The 20,647-nt window shown below is 47.1% G+C and overlaps 1 protein-coding gene across 2 annotated transcripts in view; it reads left to right on the top strand.

Moving 5' to 3' along the window:
* The window catches only part of DYM (dymeclin), a 315,716-nt gene that overhangs the window by 196,937 nt on the left and 98,132 nt on the right, over positions 1-20,647 (top strand). For both annotated transcript variants that reach the window (XM_045296193.1, XM_045296192.1), the window contains exon 14: positions 12,030-12,132. In XM_045296193.1, the coding sequence (XP_045152128.1) occupies positions 12,030-12,132 (103 nt within the window). The remainder of the gene's footprint in view (positions 1-12,029; positions 12,133-20,647) is intronic.

Below are 20,647 nucleotides of genomic sequence, written 5' to 3'. Positions count from 1 at the left end.
GTTCCCAAATGTTATCTTTAGCCTTAGCTCTTCACCAAAGCCTGATTTACACATCCAACTGTCTACTTGAAACCTGCCCTTAGATAGTTAAAAGCTATCTCTCCCGCTTATCCTGACTAAAACCTGATTTTCCTGGAACCTGCCTCCCCTTCCGCCGGACTTTACCATCTCTGTAAATGCTAAGGCCACCCTTCCCTTTGCTTAGGCCACGAACCTTGGTGCTTCCCGGACTCTCCCCATTCTCCACTCCAGTACACTCGGGCGCCCATCCTCTGGGCGTCACCTTCAGAATGCAGCTAGAAGTGCTCTTCACGTCTCTCGCTGCCGTCATCCTTGACAATAGCACCACCTCTGCCCCTCTGACTTGCTCCAGACACGTGTCAATGACTCTCTTACAGTGTCGGTCAGTTCCCCGTTCTTTTTTGGTAGCTCATGTGGAACCTGAGAAGAGATTTTGTTTTCTGTTGTTACTTTGTCGATTGTTGTGAAGCTCAGTTCTTTGCCTAGCCCTGTTGTACCGTCGAGGACCTCAGGTGCTTTCTGAACTGATTGCCCCTTACTTAATAGGTACTTGCTTCATAAAGTAAAAATACAAGTCAGAGCAGGTCACTGCTCCGCTGAGAGACTTAGAGCGATTCTCCGTATCACTCAATGGAAAACCCAGTCCCCTTAACTGGTCTGCATGTCAGGATTTAGTGTCACGCTTAGCTGAATGCCTTTTCTGACCCTACCTCCACGTTATAAAGAGTAGTGACTGTCCTTGTGTGTTCTGCGTATGAAATAAGATAGGGTTCTACCTTTTTTCCTAAATAGAAATCCTGTTAGCTGGATGGTCAACCTCCTGAACCAGTTCTCTAATTATCATCCAATACCACTTAGGATTAATCGGCTTTTAGCACTGTGATCTTTGCATTTCTAAACTATATTGTGTTCCGTTGATTTATTCATATACTCTTGTGCCAATAACACAATCCTTAATAAATTTTAGCATGCTTTATTCTCTGGTAGGGCAAGCTCTGAACCTCACCCCTCTACCTCAAGTGGTTCTTAATTTTTTTTTTCTTGGTTCTTGCCATGTAAAAGGAAATTACATATAAACATATCTTTAGTCCAACTTGCATTGATTGAATTACCCTCAAAGCGATGGAAATAGTTACTCTTAATCTTACTGGATGATCATTTACTCTTTGTTTTAAACCTATTGAATTTCTTAAATCACAAAGGCAAAGTCAGACTCTTGGTGAGCAGGCTCAGATTTAAGGAATCTTTACAATTCATAGCTGATTTCCCGTGACCACAAAGCCCACAAACTATGTATTCAGCTCTCTCTCATGGAAAACCAGATCTGTTTATTTTACCCATGGTTCCTTTGGTAATGTATTGTTCTGTTTCTCAGCTACTCACAGTACACAGTATTTTATTACTGCTTTTAAGATTTCGCTTGTCTCCTGTTAGCTTTTTAAAACTGACCAAGAAAGAAAAGATGCTGCACGCAACCCCTACCGTATAAACAGCCTCGTGTCTAACCCACACAGGCTGAAAACAGAAATGGGTTTATTACCTTTTCCTCTGAGACCGAAAATACCTGGAGACTTACAAGTGACTCGAAGGATGCAAACTACCTTATGCAAACGCAGAGGCCCCCCTGCTGTTTTTAGGGAAGCAGTTCTGAGTTAAAGCTCAGAACTATTTATGTCCATACGAATGCCTCTTCACCTTGAGACATTGTACTCTGAAAAAGAGAATTGTATTTCTCCTGTGGAAACCTTCTTACAGATATGATTGATTATAGTGAAATGGCAACATCAGCTTAAGACAAAAGGATTTGGTGCTTCTGTTTCTGTAAGAAAAAGCATGCTCCCAGATCTAAAATGCTCAATGTATGCATCAACCTTTGGAACGTACATGTCTGTTAGTCTGCGGAGAGCTGTGATCATTCTGACAGAGTAGTGGAGAATGTAACTAAGTTGCATGAAGCCCTGTGGATAGGGATCAGAAGTCATCTTTTTGTGCCTATCTACTCTTCTGGCCAGAAAGGATTAGCATTGGATCGTCTCCCTATTCCAGCTAGATCCACTCGGAAGAAACAGAGAGGAACGAAAGAAGTTGCACAAGCTGTTTGTAGTTTAGGGGCACTCCGAGTGCTGCTTCCACGGTCATTATTTGATAGTCTGTTCTCCAGGGTCCTCGGCCTGTGTGAAATAGACTAACTGTTACATGGAGTGAGTTGGATTCGCTGCGTGAAATCCGGAAGCCACTCGCACCCCATCTCCACCAGACTGGCACCGTGGAGTCTTGCCCGAGATAAGGCCAGCCTTTCTAGACCCTTTATGTTAAGAGGGACGTCTCATTTCAGCAGTTCTAAAACCTCCTTCCTGTTCAAATACTAGTAGGAGCCACCCGCTCTTGTCCGTTGTCCTCCCCCAGCAGGGCTGCTGCAGACGCGGAGCCTGCAGCAGAAAGGGGTGGGGTGGGGCTGGCTTCTTTTCTCTTTGCGTGCCTCACCCTGCCCACATCCACTTTCTACTGTGGCCTACTCTTCAGTGGTAGGCTCACGGGGAAAAGGGTTCAAGAGAAGGACACAGTTTTACTGAGTGGACACAGTTGTCGTGCGATGGTGGGACTCTGGCCGGAGCAGCTGTCCAGAGCTGGCTTTTTGTCCCGAAAGGAGCTCTCAGGGTCTTAGAGATCCTCTGAGGGGCCTCTGGACAGAGCTGGTACCTCTCCTCGAGCTGCTCACTGAGAATTGCCCCCTTAGCCACTAATCATCTACCTCCTCTGCTCCAATCTCACCATCCCTGCAGCTCGTCCTTTGGGGACCTGAGGGGGGTCTCCAAGACCTGGCCCACGTCTGCTGAATGATCAAGTCCTTCCACCTGCCAGCGTGAAGGCTCAGATGACACACAATCGCTGTGTCTTCACTCTGCTGACAGCCAGGGGAAGCTCCAGCCAGTTTCCCTCCTGGAAGTTTCAGGTGACAAGAGTCGGGTACTAGCTCATCTGCCTTCCAGATCCCAAGGGCTAGGAGTCCAGTACGCTCGCTGATTCCTGTGGAGCCCCACCCAGCACCCTAACGTTAAGGCCACCATAGACCCCAGCAACCCCTCTCCCACGTATTCGAAAGGCGTGAAACACGGGCACACAGAACGATGTGTGCAGACATGTTCATAGCAACGTTGTTCATAAGAACCCCAAAATGGAAACAATGCACGTGCCTATCAGTCAGTAAGTCAATAAACCAAAGGGTGCCTCTACAGTGGAAAAGTATACAGCAAGGAAAAACAAACCGAATGAACCACAGATACACAGAACCACCTGAATGGATTTGACTGCATGAGCTTTGTGCTGCATGAGAGAAGCCGGACACACAATGATTCCATTTATGTGAATTTCTAGAAATGGCACAACGGGAGTTAAAGAAAACAAATTGGATGGGTAGGGGAGGGGTGTTGGAGGAGGGATTGCCTGCTGAAAGGCACTGAGGAACTTTTGGGAATTGTTCTTTTCCTTGAGTCTGATGGTGAGTTACATGACTGGTTATATATATTTTTATAGTAAATCACATTGCGTTTATTTATACCTCAGCTAATTTATATCTTAGTGTCCATAAACTATATCCCAAGAGTAAAGTAAGCTGTAATAGAAGAGGTTATCGCAGTTCAAAGCGGTCGTCGTGACTGCCCTTCAGAAGCGGAGAGAGCACCATTGGAGAGTGCTGTCAGGAGGCGTGCGGTCCACGGCATTGGGGGAGAGGCAGAGAGGAAGAAGAGGGTGGTTTCTGCGCCGGTTGTTGTGGTGAGGGGTCATCCAGTGGGTTCCCACTCCGAGTGCCCCTTTTTATGTACAGCAGAGTGAAGCCCGTCCGGCCCCATGCTCGTAGATATTGCTGTGCTTGAGCCCGGTGTTGTGGCCCCTGTGTCCGTCTGTCTTGCTGAGGTCTTCCTTTTTCCCCTCGGACCCCAGCTTGACCACGCCTGAGGTCCTGCTCCACAGCCCCTCCTGGTCATCCATCTGCGGCACAGGAGGCAAGTCTCACCATGCTCACTGCTAAGGGGCATTCTGCTTGTCCTTCTTCCAAGACAGCAGCATTTGTTGGTGCTCCTGGCAGGCTTGGTATATTCCGCATTCTTGCCGGCACCTGTTTCTGTTTCTGCGCATAGAAGGAACCGTGCGCACGGAGAAGACAGTGTGAAGCTCTGGCCCTAAGGAGACTTGGTTTCCATCCAGAACTCGACCTCTGATGCTTTCAATGATTCTTTCTGATTTTCTACATTTTAATTGCTTTTCAGGATTTATTAGAAATTTCTGTTCATGACATTGTATAACATTATCCTTGGACATATTATCCAACTCGCCCTACCCAAGTATCTTTATCAAGCAAATCAACTGCTTTCAATCTTTTTTTTCTTTTTTAATCACTTTACTGGGGGCTCTGACAACTCTTGTTACAAACTGTACATCAATCGTGTCCGACATATTCGTACATATATTCCATCGTTCTTTCCGAGACATTTACTTTCCATCGAGCCCTTGGGATCAGCTCCTCCCTTTTCCCCTCCCTGCTCTCAATCTCATTTCCCCAGTCACTGGTGCTGTCAGTATGCTAGAGGGGAGGACAGGCTTCCTGGTGGGGTGTTGGGTAACGCGGGCTCCTGACCGCAGGGTGAGCAGTCTGAAAGGAGCAGGGCCGGGAGTCACAGCCCCAGGAACCCTCTGAAGCAGGTCTGCTGTCCTGTCGGCCCACAGCGTAGAGTCAACCTGCGTGCCCTGTGTTCTCGAGAGCGGAGCAAGGACGGGGCCCTGGAGAAGAGTTACTGCAAAGCTGCAGGAAACTGGCAGTGCTCTCTCAGGAAGGGTCTGCGAGAACCCCAACATCACCTCCTGCAAACTGCCCGCGTCTTCCCTCCAGAGCACCTAGCTCTGACTGCCCTCTGATTCCCAACAAGAAGCGTCTGCATCTGTTTTCTGTACTTCCTTACATCACACCCTCCTTTTATCTCACCCACGGCCACCTCCACACCATACTCTCCATACGATCACCGTTAACTTCTTTTATTCTGCCAAATCCAGCCGCACAGTCTCATTTTTAAACCCTACTTTACCATTTGACAGCTTTCTTTCTTTTTTTTTTGAGGGAGGGGGTAGTGAAATACATGTAACAAAACATTTTTATGTATGCAACTTGGTGACATTAATCACATTCACCGTGCTGTACAACCTACATTACCATCTTTTTGTTTATCCCCCTGAGCCGAATCTCCCCAAGTCCCCATCCCATTGCTCCTGGGAACTGTTCGGGAATGTTGGGCTCTGTGTGCTGCATGGCCTGTTCCGGGTAGTTCCTGTAAAGGGGGTTCGTACAGCATTGGCCCTTTCATTCAGCCGAACGTTGGCAAGGTTCATTCAGCTGCAGCGTGTATCAGAGCTTCCCTCTCTTTGGGGGTGGGGTGTGTGTGTGTGTGTGTGTGTGTGTGTACCACATCTTGTTTTTCTATCTTCTCTTTGTCCACCTCTGGCTGTTTGAACATTGGTGTGTGTATGGGGGCAGGGAGGTGGGTTGGGGGAGCCCTGCTTCCAGTTCTTTTGACAGTAATGACTGCTGTCTCCTAGAAAGTACAGACCTCTTGCTCCCCTTGCCCTCCTCCTCCTCTGCCTCTCGGTGACTTTTACTGGCTCCCTGTGCTCTGCTTACCCTCTCACTTGAGCTCGCTCCCAGGGTTCGGGCCGGCCCCTTCTTTCCATCCATTACCCATTGTCCATGGGTCGTCCCTTCCCCTTCAGCATTCCCAACAGGTGCCGATGACCCTCAGACTCCCCCTCCCCTCGCTCCTAAGCAGGAGATGAGGGTTTCAAAACTGCTCACCTGAATATTCTTAACCACCTCCCTTGGAGATTCCTGAGCACAACCAGATTTCATGGCAGAATTGGTAAGAGCAAGATTCTGCAGACGGCCTGCCTAACTAGGACTCTGGGCTCCACTCCATAGGAGCTCTGTGCCACGGGCATGTGACCCCCTGCTCTGCTTCAAATCCATCATCCCTTTTGAAAAAAGCAACAGATGGACCTAGCTCCATGATTGTTGTATGATAACGCACGGTGTGAAGGCGTAAGGGCAATGCGCACTAGGTAAGCCTTAGCTGCTGCTGCTGTTTCCTTCAAGACACAGTGCTGTGTCTTCCTGGGCCTCCCCCACTCTTCCCTTCAGCTCTTCTTCCCATGTTCCTGACTTGTGAGCGTGGACAATACATTCAGCCAGTGGCCCAAGGGAGAAACCTCAGAGCTGCTGTAGCCTAGTTCCTTCCTCACTCCTGTGTTGCCTGGTTTGCCTTCCCAACACCTCTTGCTTGCTTTAGTTCAGGGCTCTTCCCCGCTCACTTGCATCCTGTAAAAGGTTCGTCTTGTTGCTAGTCTTGTTCCCTTGTCGCCTCCTGCCCTTCGTGCCTCCTGGGCGCAGAGGAAGCCCAGCTGTGGCTGTCGTCTGAGAGCACTGGGCTTGTGTGGCAGGAACTCGGGGCCGCCATGAGATTGGAGAGGATGGGGAGAGGTGAGGACATGGGTGAGTGGAGCCTTGAGAGGAAAGATGGAGCAATAGGCTGGTTTGCAGGATGAACTTGAATGAGAGAGAAGGCAGTAACCTGCAAGACAGCAATCAAGAAGGGAGAGGGCAAACTGTTGCGGAGCCAGGGCGACGATAAGTAAACCCCCCCCAATATAAATATAATAACATGTAATTTATATCATAATAATAAAAAGACAGGTAGAGAAAGTAATCAGCCACTATTCCTGCCTTCTCCCTACCTTACACTCCTTTTGGTTCCTGTTGCGACCTGGCTGTCACAAAACACTTGGCGTTTAGGGTGCTGTCCAAGATCTAAGTAAGGCATAAAGGCCCCTGTGAGCTTTCCCCACGACCACCTCCACTCTTCGCCTGCTGTGCTCCGCCGTGAGCTTCGCACTCCATGCGTGCACACCGACTTGTTCCCGCACCCCCACTACCCCACTTCCGTTCCTGCTCTTCCCTCTGCCCAGAGCACCTTTCCACATCCTTGTTTGCTTGGCTAACTGCTAATTACTTCTTCAGGTGCAGCTCAAGCTGCATCTCCAGAAATGATTCCCTGTTCAGGAGCAGTTGGGCAGGCCAACCTGTGTCCCTCTACCCCCATGCTCATTTCCAGCCCCGTGCTGACAGTCAGTAGGTCCGTCCGGGTGGGTCTAGCCCGGACGGACCATACCCTCTCGGGGAGCAGAGGCTGCAGTGCGCTTACTGGCCTTTGTATCCCAGGCACTACGCACTGCCTGGCACAGAGGAGGCCCCGGGTCAGCCCTGCTTGCTGAGCTGGCAAGATGAAATTCAAACCTCTTAGCATTGTACACAGTACACGGCCCTTTTCCATGTACTTTTCCTGGGGTTTTTTTGTTTGTTTTTCTTGCCTTGGGCATCTGGGAAGGTCTAAGTACTCCTTTGTGGGAAGCAGAGAACGGAAAGAGCGTGTTATTGGATGGATCCTTTATTCTCATATATGAAGAAGCCTGGCAGGCTGGGTTTCTGGGGTGGAAGGAGGCCTTCACCCTTGTGAGCAGGAGGTGAGTCCCAATCACATTCTCATGTGGGGGGAAGGCCAGCCCCCCACAACTAATCTCGGGTTCGATAGGTGCAATTGTACGGTTGAGATATATAAAGATTATAGTAAAGTTATAGAGAGCATGAGAGATGGAAGAGATTGAAATCATGGAGTCGGACACATTTCTTGGTAGCATGCTCACCTCCTGGATGGCCATGATCTTCCCAGTCAGGTCCGAGCACAGCGTGGGCCGGGGTGAGGTCTGGAGGTGAGGTGGGGTGGAGACGGCCGACAGCCGGAGCCACCCTTCCTGTTTTGACGTCTTCATCTCTTGCCACCGCTCGCCCCTCTGGGCATGCACCAGTCCAGTCCCAGAGGCTACTGGTCCTTCCCTGAAGGTTGTCTTTGCCTTTCAATGCACTGTTTCCCCTCTCTTGCTTGCCTTCCCTTTCAGTAACTTTTCCCAAGCGAGCAAACCGCCCAGCCTTCCCTCCCTCTCCTCTGGCAGCTTTCGCTTCAGGCCAGTGGCATCTTCTGATTCCAGGATTGTAGCCTTTTTTCCCTTCTTTCTCTCATCCCATTAGACTTGAACTTCTTAGGGGCAAGTGACCACAGCCTCGTTCATCATTTTGTAAGACTGACATCCCATTAGCTTCTTTATTGGCTGTCAAGCCGCCCTTCACAGTCTGTTTTCTAAACTGTCTCCATTCTGGTCTCTTCTCCTGCCACCACCTGTGCACCCTAAACTGGAGACATTCTCAGCAGCCTGTGGATTCCTAGGCGTGTGCTGACCACGCCATTCTCTGTGCTGCTCTCGTTTACGAGATGCGTCTGAGGGGAGGGCCTCTCCTCTGTTCCTCGGTTTAACGTGTCCCTTTAAGCAAGTTTTTAAATGTATGATTTCCGGTATAGGTCTGCACATGTGTGCATACACAAACACACACACAGACTAATTAACCTGCATGTTCCCCCATTCAGGGTAACCAATAAAACATGATATAAATATATATCCTGTGCCTGCCTCCCTGATTCTATTTTCTTCTCTCCTCTCTCAGAAAATGTAATGGCATTTATCTATTTCAGGTAGTATTTATCTATTTCAGATATATTATAATTGATTCCTTTGTATCTATTATCTCTGAGAGATAGAGCTTTGAACTCACACTAGTTAGATCATCGGATTCACATTCTTCTGCAACATTCATGCTCGGTGTCTTGCTCACCATTATTTCTGAGATTGGTCTCTATTGATACATAAAGCGTGTGATCATTTCAAATTGCTATATTGTTCTCTTCGTTGTGTGAATATTTGAGTTTGTGAACCTTGATCGATACCTGTCCTATTGAGTATATTTAGATTGTTTTCAATTTTTCATTGTAAACTCATAAATAATTAACATAAGGGAAATCTAGTCTTTTCTAATTTTGCAAAATATTCTGGCAGCTCTGTTGTAACTGAGGGTTCAGTAAGCACACTTAAGATCAAATTCTCTCGTTTTAAAAATCAGATTGAACTCTGTATGCACAAGCATCATGTGTCGCTCGCTTGCTCTAAGACTAAGCTATGGCGACTGTTTTGTGTGCGGTGTTTTGGAGAAGTTACCTCCCTTAGTCAGCAATTTGTAACTTAGATCTCATATGAATTTAGATCATTTTGTCCTTAATGCTAAAGGAAAGTCAAAATGAGAAAGTTCAAAGCAAGACAAAATTCTGAAAGCTCTCCTCGGGTCTGAGGGTGAAGACAGTTAAACGGCGGAAGACTGAAGGCTCGGAGTGTGAGTTCTGTGTTTCTGTTTCATGGTGGTCAGAAAAGAGAAAAAGGAGCTCAGACCATTGATTCAGACAAGAACTGCCCCAAAGATGGCAGAGGAGAGAATCTGCAGAGTGTTGGGTGGACCGTTTCAACATCGTGTGCCTTCAGTAGTGCAAGGTTCACTGAGTCCACCCACAATGCATTTCTAATGCTGTTCCTTCCTTGTTTGGTCTTCTAACCAGGAGTCCGGATTATTAGCACTCACTTGCCAAATAAATAAACTAGCCCTTTTTGCTTTGGTTTCTAAGACGTTTAATAATTTTCTCAAATTAATAGATTGTCTCCTTTCTTCCTCAGTGAGGGTAGAAACCTAAAACACTGAGAAAGAGAGGCCTCATGCTGTAGCTTCTTAAATTACACATGAATCAGCCTAATATTAATGTATGATAGAGTGTGATAAGCTAAGTATACGTGTGTTGTAAACTAAGACCATGACTCAAAAAAGAAAACAAGGAGATAAAATCAGAAAGTCGGTGTAAGTCATAAACATCAACACTCACCACCATTGAGTCAGTGCAGACTCACCGAGAGCCCGTAGCACAGGCCAGAACTGCCCTGTGAGTGTCCAGGACTGTAACTCTTTACAGGATAGACAGCCCCATCTCTCCCTCAGAACAGCGGGTGGTTTTGAACTGCTGACCTTGTGGTTTAGCAGCCCAACCCACAACCACTGTGCCATCAGGGCTAGAGTGTCTGTACCTAGCTAGAGCTATCTCTCTGTATCTATATCTACAAAGAGCTAGAGAGCACTCGTTTAGGAGGAAGGCCATTGTAACCCAGAATAAGGACTCTACTCGATATACTCTAACAAAGCTCAACGAACAGACTTCACAAAGATAAAAACTTATCTACAAGTAAATTAACTATATGCCAGAACATTTCCATTTCTACTGATATTCCCCATCTGCTTCCTCATTATGTTCATGTTTTTCTTTAAATTTTTCAACATTTTAAAATAGCTGTTAATTCCCACATCTCCAAGTTCGCTGTCTACAGACTGACCTCTTTTCCTCCTTGTCGGAGTCTTTCTCTTCCTGCTGTGTCACACGTCCAGTCGTGTTTCCTGTTTGTTTGGGATGTCAGATACCACATGGTCGAGTGTTGGGACTTTGTTGTCTTCAGCCATTGTTCAGTTTTGTTCTAGCAGAGAGCTAATTTACATGTTGATCCATGTCATCTCTTGGAGATTGTTCCTTTAGCTCTGTTGGGGTGCACATGGCGTCCTGACTCTGAATTAGAATGGCCTGACTCCCAAACCGTGGCCTCGTGTTGAGTGAGTTTTATCCTCCCCCTGGCTGAGTGGAGCCCCGGCATCTTGTGGCCTTTTATGACCTCCAACATCTCTGTTCGGCTCACAGAGCCTAGATAGTTGTCCATTGCTGTCTCTTGAAGGGCAGCAGCATGGCTCTCCACAGCACAGCTTATTCAAGAAGATGCTTGTGCACATTTCTAGTGCTCCTCTCTTGCCAGTCTACCCTCTAGGGCTCCCCGCCCCCCAGCGTCGAGCTGCCAGAGCATCTCCAACTTCCATGTCTGCCCCCTCAATGTTGCACGTGTCCGGTGCACACACTTGGTCCTCACCTTTGAGCACCACGGTTTAAGCGTCCTCCTAGGTGGACTCTCCATGGTGGGCCTGGGGTGGGGCGTTTTCTTTTCTCTTTGGCGGTTCTGCGTTTCAGAGGTTGGACCACATAAGGAAAGCAGGTGTGTGGGGGTATCTGTCCTAATTTTATTATATATGTAATGTGTGTGTCCTAATTTTTAATTGTCCACACCATCAAGGTTAGTCTGATACCAGTTATTCCATTATGGCCAGAGGCAGAAGTCTTAAAAGAGCATATGTTTAAAACGGTTCTTTTTGAGAAATATGTAAAGAAAAGCCAAAATACAGAATTACAAACTCTGTGTTGTACTAGAGACATGATCTAAGCCAACAAACTTGTTTGAAACTGAGAAAAATTAAATAAAACTAACTCAAGTCACTTGTAGTAACAGAGTACTCTGGGAGTTAGTCATAAATCCGGTCCATGTTGTGGGTGTTCTAAGTCTGCCCACTCTGTTTCCCATTGTGGTCATCTTGAAAATGTCACCCATTTTCACCGTAATTTTAAACTGTCAAAACTTTGTGTGTGGGTGTGAAGGGAGACAACGGACAGTGTAAGATACGAAATAATAATAGCAATATAGAATTGATCAAGAATTCAGGAGGGTGGGAGGACGGGAGAAAGGGGAAAAATGAGGAGCTGATACCAAGGGCTCAAGTAGAAAATGTTTTGGAAATGATGATGGCAACATATGTACAAATATGCTTGATAAAACTGATGTATGGAATGTTATAAGAGCCCCCAATAAAATCATTTTTTAAAAACTATCATATATTTTGTACCAAAAAAATTACTAAATTGTTTAAAAACACACACACTTTTTCCCTTTTCTTAAAGAACCCGTATAATTTCAGCATACGCATCACTTCGCCTTTTGTCACACAGCAGCACTGCTCTGGTTAACACAAGCAGTGAAGGAAGGATGGTGCTCACTTCCCAGGGTATTCAGGAAGAATTGACGTGCTGTGGGCATGATACAATGCCACCCCAAAAGCTAGAAGACGTTTGGTTCTTTTAACATGACCGGGTGTTTTGTTTGTTTGTTTTCAGTTTGTTTTCTCTGCTGTCTAAGAAACACAACAAAGTTTTGGAACAAGCCACACAGTCGCTGAGAGGCTCACTGAGTTCCAGTGATGTCCCGCTCCCAGATTATGTAAGTAGTCCCCTCCCTTGGTGAAGCTCGTAGCTAATCACACCCCTCTCTGAAAACAGGGCTGGTACCTGGACGCCGTCTCGCTGCCGTCGAGCTGATAGCAGCCACTCAGACAGGGCACAACTGCCCCTGGGGGTTTCCGAGAATATAACTCTCAGTTGTTGAAAGCTCGCCTCTCTCCTTGGGAGCAGCTAGCTCCGACCTTGCTGTTAGCCACCCAACACGTACCCATCACACCAGTCGGGTCCCTCTGAAACCTTGAAGGTTCAACTTTCACTGGTCAAAGTGAGAGGAAAACCTTAAATGTGCTTTAACAATCTGTGAAGGAAAATCAACCCCAGGTCTTCTCCTGGTCAGGAAATTCACCCCAACCAGTTCGGCCAAAGAAAGGGAAGGAGGGGCTGTGTGGGGGGCTGCAGAGGGTTCTCCCCGAGCTCCAGGAGATCCTTGCACCTGGGTTTCACCGAGAACCACACCTAAACCGAAAATGGACTGGGTTTCAGAACAGCCTTGCCTTTCCGAGGCTGTTTCGTTTCTGGTCTCTGCTGCTGTGTTCCACGGCTGCCTTCTCCCGGCCAGGGTTCTCGTGTCCCTTCAGTTCCCTGCGACCTAAAAACGGTAACCCCAGCCCTCCCCCACCCCACAATGTGGTCTTATGTGTTCAGTGCCCTGAGCTAAGTAAGCCATTCATTCTTCTGGAAGTTCTGTGGCTCTCACTTGCTAGGAAAGAGGGTCAGTGTGCCACACTGTAGTGTGGTCAGCCCTGAGCACAGGACCCCACCAGTGTCAGATGGCCTTTGTCTGACCCTCTTTAAAGGTGAGGAGCTTCCCAGCCCCCACCCCATCTCAGAGGATGCTGATGGAGTGGAGTGGGACAGAGGGAGCACACGACATGTCAGTAGGCTTTCCCCTAGCTTCTTATGTTTGGGAGATGACCAAGCTGAAAAGAGTCGAAAGGCAAGCTCATCCTCGCTGACAGAAGAAACTAGCTCATCCAGCTCTAAGAAGGACGTGGCTGCAACCACCAGACCGCACTTGGTGGCCTGGGCTGATCCTAGAAGCTTTGCTAGGGAGCTTTGAACACCGGGTGTAAAGCGACAAGGCCGCACCAGACAGCTGGGGCCTTGTTTTGCTGGCTTCCTGTGGTTCGCTTCTTTTCTGAATGGCTGGCTGATACGGACTGGGTATCAGGCCCTGGTAAACAAAGAGAGCTGTGTGCAGCCACAACCTGGCCGGTGCTGGTTTTCTTCCCTTTTATGTAGAGCTGCGGTTCTGAACCTGTGGGTCGCGACCCCTTTGGGGGCCGAACGACCCTTTCACAGGGGCCACCCGATTCATAACAGTAGCAAAATGACAGTTATGAGGTAGCAACGAAAATAATGTTTTGGTTGGGGGTCACCACCACATGAGGACCTGAACTAAGGGTCATGGCATGAGGAAGGTTGAGAACCACTGATGTCGAGACAGAGGGAGCATGCGTGGGTGGATGTGGGGTCTGTGCCCTATCATCTCCTCCAGGCATTAAGTTTATGGCTCCAAAGAGTTTCTCAAAGAACATAATAAGGCATCTTTTATCATTTTCCTGCTAGTTAAATTTTGAGACTGTCTAAAAAGTAGCACAGTGGCTCGCTCCACTCTGTACTTGCCATGCCTTATTCTAATAAAACGCTGCTTTCTAATTGCCCGGGAACCTTCAGGGGGGCATCTGGTGGCAGTGGGAATCACGTCTAGGAACTTGACTGCCATGTTGGCTGTATCCCGTTGGCATTCGATGTTTGTCATTCGCTCCACAAGAATGCATTAGCTCCATGGGGCCGGGTGTGCCCTGGCAGCATTCTTCTTGCCGAGCAGACGTCAAATTGACATTTCCTGGAGAAAGCGGTTCGTACGCCATCGTATTTGACAGCCCTGGAGTGTTCAGTGAGAGGACAGTGCCTGAGGGTGAATTCAGATCAAGCATGCCAATTCTACTCTTGAACTTGCCCATTTTTAGAGTTTCTGGTTGGCTCTTTTCTTCTTGCATACCATTTCCACTAAGTACCAATGAACGTCTTAGAGCATCTGCTTCTTAGAGAGACTGGAGAAGTTCTGTTTGGGGTCTGCCTTCCTGGTCCTTATTTTAGCGTTGGTGTGCACGCAGCTCAGCAGGTCACCGCGCTTCCAATGGTGGGTTGAGGGCCGTGAACTCGCTGCTTTTCCTCTCGGTGGATGGAAGAAGGCGGCTCGGCCCGAGTCCGTCGTCGAGATAGGATAGCCGTGATCATTCCTGCCGCCCGGGCCTGGAAAGCCATCGAAAGGAAACTAGAAGTTAGCTCTGTGGGATATTCTTCGTTCACCAAGACTTGGTGTTTTGTTAGCCATTCCCATTGCTCAAGAGTGGTTTGCACCTTGGAAACTGTGTTCTTACTGTCCTCATTTACATTGGCCGCTAACTGAGAAATTAAAATATGTGCCTTCTTTTTTCCCTCCCTAGAAATTTTACTTGTTAGGTCTCTTTGCCAGCAACCACACACACACAAAAAAAACACAACTGTTTCCTGTACTACTGCTTTAGAGCACTTGTTTGTCAAAGATGGAAGGAGTCTGGACACAGCAGTGGATTCCCAGACTCCTAGTTACTCCAGCAGCACTGAATGGACTCTATTAGCAGGAGTCTGAATAAGTGCTTCAACATTCAGATCTGTTTTCCTTCTCACTGTAGTACATAGAGTACTTTCAGTCTATCGGGACGTTTCCTGAGTTTATTAAGAAAATGTTTATCCTCATTATACTGTATAATTCACAAGTCAGTTGAGTAACGACATAGAAAGCAAATAACAAGTTATAAAAACATTAATATTAGTGCTGCAGTACAACCCTGACTCTCAAGGGAAACCTGAAACCTTCGCTCAGGTTCTAGATAATGAGGAGAGGTGGCCTCCGCTGCTCCCGGGAAAGTAAAACAGAAATGGGAAAGTAGCACTCGCATCCCATCGAGGGGCAGCGACCCGCCTCGGAGCCTGTCTGCCGCTGCGAGGGTGAGAAAGGTGTGTGGAGAAGCAGGCAAAGTGAATCGGCAACTTGGCATTGCTCTATGCCTTTATATCTGGATTTAAGAAATCTACTGCAAATCAAAGGCACAGGAGAGAGTCATCCAGGAGAATCTCCCACCATGATCGGCGCTGATGAAGATTGTCACCATGCTCTGTTTCCCGGAGCTCCAACAAGCATCTTGGCAACTTTTTCAGATGAGAAGAATCTTGGCTTTTATTCTCGGTACAAGCAAGAGTGTTTCACCTTGCTCTGTAGACCTTGGCCTCCGCAGTCTGAATCCACCCCCTCAGTGCAAAGCCAGAAGATGTCAGAGGAATGCTGAGCCACAAGGGAGTAACGGCCTGGAGCATGCACCAGTGATTTGCCAAGCGGCGAGAATGCTTCCAGTCTGTACATGCGCATATCTGTGAGGGTCTCCACATCTGGCTGAGAGGGCTGTGAGGGCATTGTGCTTGGTCAAGGAGAGGAGGGTCCATGAGGAGGACGAGGGAAGACCTCGACAGAATGGATTGATACAGTGACTGCAATAATGAGCTCGAGGAGAGTGGCCGTTGTCAGGGTGGTGTGATCAGTGTTCTGCTCCTTTGCACAGAGGAAGGGAGGCTCGCTGTGAGTCAGAACTGACTCAGCCCCTAGCGGCAGCAGCGTTTTCTTTGAGAGCCTCGCCCGTTAGCATCCACATTTCTAGCAACATTCTGCAATTTTTCTCGCAGCTCTGAGCCCTTGAATAGCCATCATTCTCCAAAGAGTCTTCATGGGGACTTCAGTTTTGACTATTTCAAAAACCCACTGCAGCGTTGGTAGTTACATAATCTGATGTCAATCTGAGAAGATTATGAGTGAAGGGGTGGAGTCTGGCCTGTCAATCAAGATATAGCCTCTGTGTGGACATGGCCTTCTGAGAATTCTAGGAATTCCTGTATTTCCTCCTTGGAGGCGGGAAACACCTCTCTCTCTCTCTGCTCACTCCCCTTGGAGACACTCTACTGACAAGACACATGGTGCTACTCCCTGGGAGCTGGAGAAGCCACATGGACCTACCCTGGTGCAACCAGACCTCTGGAGCCACAGAAGCCACATAGAGACCCCTGCCAGCACTGAGAGGCTTACAACGCCACTGGATCCACAAGACTTCCCAGCCACTGGCCTGTGATCTTCCTGGATTCGGCCTCATTGCATGTGTTGTGTGAGTCTGAAGAGGACTTTATAGATTGGCATCAGACACATGGGCTAATATTGGACTTATGGACTTGATCTGGACTGGGCTGGGACGTTTTCTCAATATTCAATTGCTCTTCTCTGTAACGCTCTTTCTTATACACATGTGTATCCTTGAATTTGTTTCTCTAGTCTACCCAGACTAACGCAGCCACCAAGTCAATTCCAACTGATAGTGACCTTCCAAGACTGAGGACAATTGCTCCAGAGGATTTTTGAGAGTCTGCGTCTTCCAGGGGAGCCAGCCACTCTGTCTTTGTGCAGAGGAGTGGCTCAGGGTGTGAAGCCCCGGCCTTGCCATCCACAGCCCACGCTGAACCCACGGCACAGCCAGGCTCCTTGTGCGGTTCTATTCTGTTGCCATCAATTCGATTCTGACGCACAGTGGCCCTACTTAGGGTTTCCGAGACTGCCAGTCTTTGTGGGAGGAGACACTCATCTTTCTTGTGAAGAACAGCTGGTGGTTGTGAACTGCTGACCTTGTGGTTATAAGGAAAACACTTAGCCAACATCAGAAAAATAAAAATCTCACTGCCGTCAAGTTACTTCTGCCTCACAGGGAGCCTATCGGCAAAGTAGAAATGCCCCCTGTGTGTTTCCCAGGCTGCGAATCTTTACAGGAGCAGAGAGCCTCAACTTTCTCCTGAGAAGCAGCTGGTGAGTTCAAACTGCTGAACTTGTAGTTAGCTTTCCAGTTCATAACCCGCTATGCCACCAGGACACCCCTTCCTTAACCACAGAGGCCCCTTAAAACATTTCCAGCCTCTCCCCATTACCCAGTTCCAAAACCACTTCCACGTTTGCCCTTTTTGCAGTCCATAGTACTTTTAATATTTTTCTCCAATATCACAACTCAAATGTATCAATTCCTCTGTGGTCTTCCGTATCCAGTGTCCAACTGTGACATGCCAATGATGCAATGGAAATTACCATGGCTTGATGGCTTGGGTTGGCCGCACCGCACCGTCGTCCTCAAAGTAACATCCCTGCTCTTCAATACTCTAAGGAGGTCATGTGCGGCAGATCGACCCAAGGCAGTGCATCATCTGATCTCCTGACTGTTGCTTCCCTGAGCATTGATTGTGGATCCAAGCAAGATGAGATCCTTGACAGCATTGTTTCTTTTTGATCATGATGAAACGTTCTCCAGTTGTAACGATTTTGTCATCCACACTGAGGCCTGCAATCCTTGGTCTTCATCAGCAAGTCCTTCAAGTCCTCTTCACCTTCAGCCAGCAGAGTTGTGTCATCTCCGTCTCGAGCCTGCTGTTAATAACTGTTTCTGAACCAATCCTGATTCCACATTCTTCTTCATAGAATCCAGCTTCTCTGATGATTTGCTCAGCATACAGATTGAATAAGTATGGTGAGAGGATGCAACCCTGACACACACCTTTACTGAGTCGAAAGCATGCAGGCTGGATCTGTGTACTGGTTCCATGTGAGTCAGTGAAGTATTCTGGAATCCCCATCTTCTCAAGGCTGTCGTTAGGATCCACACAGTCGAATCCCTTGGCTTAGTCAATAAAACACAAGTAAACATCATTCTGATGCTCTCTGCTCTGAGCCAAATTCCATCCGACATCAGCAATGATAGCTCTTGCTCCATAGCCTCTTCTGAATCCAACCTGAGTTTCTGGCAGCTGCCTGTCAGCGTACCGCCACAACCGCTCTTGAATGGTTTTCGGCAAAATTGTACTTGCGTGTGATAATAATGATACTGTTCTGTACAATGTGCATTCTGTTGGGTCACCTTTCTTTGGGTTGGTTGGTCAGAGAGCGGTCTTCCAGATTTCTTGGCATAGACGAGTGTGTACTTCCATGGCTTCATCAGCTTGTTGAAGCACTTCAGTTGGTATTCCATCAACTCCTGGAGCCTTGCTTTTGGCTGATGTCTTCAGTGTGCAGTGTGGGCTTCTTACTTTTTAAGCTAAGTTATTAAATTTCTTCCTGTATTTATTAATTTGATCTCTATGTCAAATTTAATTCATAGTCAAGAGGTACCAGCAGCATTTCTCTCTTTTCAATTCATATAAATGGAACCATTTATTTACTCTCCTTGGTCTGATTTAATCATTTCCTGTCGTAAATTTAACTTCTTAAACAGGAAAGACCATTTATCCAGAACTTAATTTGGGCAAATTGTGATTGCTTATCATTATTATTTAATATGGAACCCTAACCCTGAAGTATGTCATTTGACTCACCTTTGCAGTTGATAGCTCTTAGTAATAACATTTTAGTTTTTATTTATAAGTTTTATATCCACTCTTATACATCTGATTTCTTCAGAAATGCATTATGTGGTATTCTGACCTGATTTCATATGAAGGGAAAGTTTTAATTCAATATTTTTCTGTCTCCCTGCCCCCTATTCATTTTATGTCATTTTGGTTTTGAGATTCTTTGAGTTTATTTTTACTCATTAATGCAGCCCACAGATTCCTTTGACTAACTAGGCGGTGCACACGTAATAATGAGAGCTGTCCTTTGTCTTGTAGAACCTTTGTGCTTTTTCTAAACTAATGTCAGAGTGGGGGCCCTGGTGACTTAGTGTGGACAAGTGGACTGTGACCCTCGTGGACGGCAGTTCTAAGCCACCAGCAGCTCCATAGGGAAAAGACTGGGCTTTTTATTCCAGGGAACAGTTATAGTCCCAGACACCCACCAAAGGGTCACCAAGAGTCAGCAAATGTCAGAGTGCCTTCTCACCCCTACCCCCACCCAGACACACACAAACTATAACAGACGGATTTTGTGATACCATTTGTTGATGAGAATGTCACTTAAAAATGTTGCCAGAGTATCAGAGACTGATGGGGAACTTAAAGTTCACACAACACGGCGACAGTGACCTTTGACGTACTGTCATATCCATGAGTTTAAAGTTAAGAAATTTGTGCCTGGTAACATTGTTGCTTTTAGATAGTGTGAGCTTAAAATAGTTATTTCTGGGTGTTGGCTTTACATGTATTTCTTCCCATGATGATGACATTAGTCAGACTATTATTGAAACTCAATTTGGGAGTCACTTTAGCATGGATTGAGAGGTAGTGATGAATGAGCTATAAGCCCTCTGTGCAAAGAATCTAAAAGACTGGTTGAAGCAACCACACAACTCCAGTAGAGCCCCACCTCCCCTCTTGCTGTTGTGAGGAGCCATCAAGTCCACTCTGGCTCGGCGGCCGGCCCTATGTGCGACTGAACAATGCCTATTCCTGCGTCGTTCGCAAAATTGTTACGTTTGACCATCTCCTTGACGGTCTTCCTCCTTTTCCTGGCCCGCCTCCTAAAGCATGATGTCGTTCTCCAGCGATGGCCTCTCCTGATCATGTACTCAAAGTGCACGGGACAAAATCTTGCCATCCTCAACTTTACGGCGCATTCTGGCTGTACTTCTTCCCATAGAGATTTGGTTCAAGCACGTCCATTCTTTGGTCTTCGTATTCATTGTCCCGTTCTCACCGGTGTGTGAAGCGATTGAAAGAAAATGCCGTGACCCGGAAGCTGGCACATCTTAGTCCTCAAAGTGACCGCTTTGCTCTATCACTTTAAAGAGGTCCTTTGTCGCAGATTTGTCAGTGCGATCAGTCATTGGATTGCCTGAACGAATGCTTCCAAGAGCATTCCTCGCGGATCCGCATACAGTGAGACTCTGGCCGTCCTCTGTCTTTTCTCCATTCATTATGATGTTATAGCTATTTTTGGTCCAGTTGTAAGGATTTTGGTTTTATGTTGAGTTACAATCCATACTGAAGACTGCGGTCTTGGATTTTCATTAGCACATGCTTCAAGTTTTTTGCTTTTAGCACACCACGTTGTGCCTTCTCTGTAGATTTCAGCTCGTTAATAAGCCTTCCTCCATCCTGACGCCCGTTCTTCTTTATGTAGTCCAGCCTCTTGCATTACTTGCTCGGCCGGCATGCAGACTGAGTGCATAGGTGAAAGGATACAGCCGTGGCGCACACCTTACCTGACTTAACCATGCAGTCTCCCCATGAGCACAAGGAAGTATTCTTTTTTTTTTTTTTTGAAGCATTCTTGAATTAATACTGTGTTAGGTAGGGAAAATAGATATCCTGAATAACGACTTGATTTTTAAAACTGCTAAAGTCTGTTCGATACACAGTTACACAAAAATATGTGCATGCTTCAGCTCTGTTTAAGAGCAAGAGCCAAAAGCAAGCAAAATATCCATCAATATCAAACCAGCGGCCACTCAATACCTAGCCGATCAACCACACTGAAAGATGCAGAACCACTC

This window comes from Echinops telfairi, unplaced genomic scaffold, assembly GCF_000313985.2.
Source record: "Echinops telfairi isolate 266 unplaced genomic scaffold, ASM31398v2 ScPeMD7_7400;HRSCAF=8409, whole genome shotgun sequence".
Classification (NCBI taxonomy): domain Eukaryota; kingdom Metazoa; phylum Chordata; class Mammalia; order Afrosoricida; family Tenrecidae; genus Echinops; species Echinops telfairi.
The sequence above is the reverse complement of the archived record's forward strand: the minus strand, read 5'-3'. Positions and strand labels throughout refer to the sequence as shown.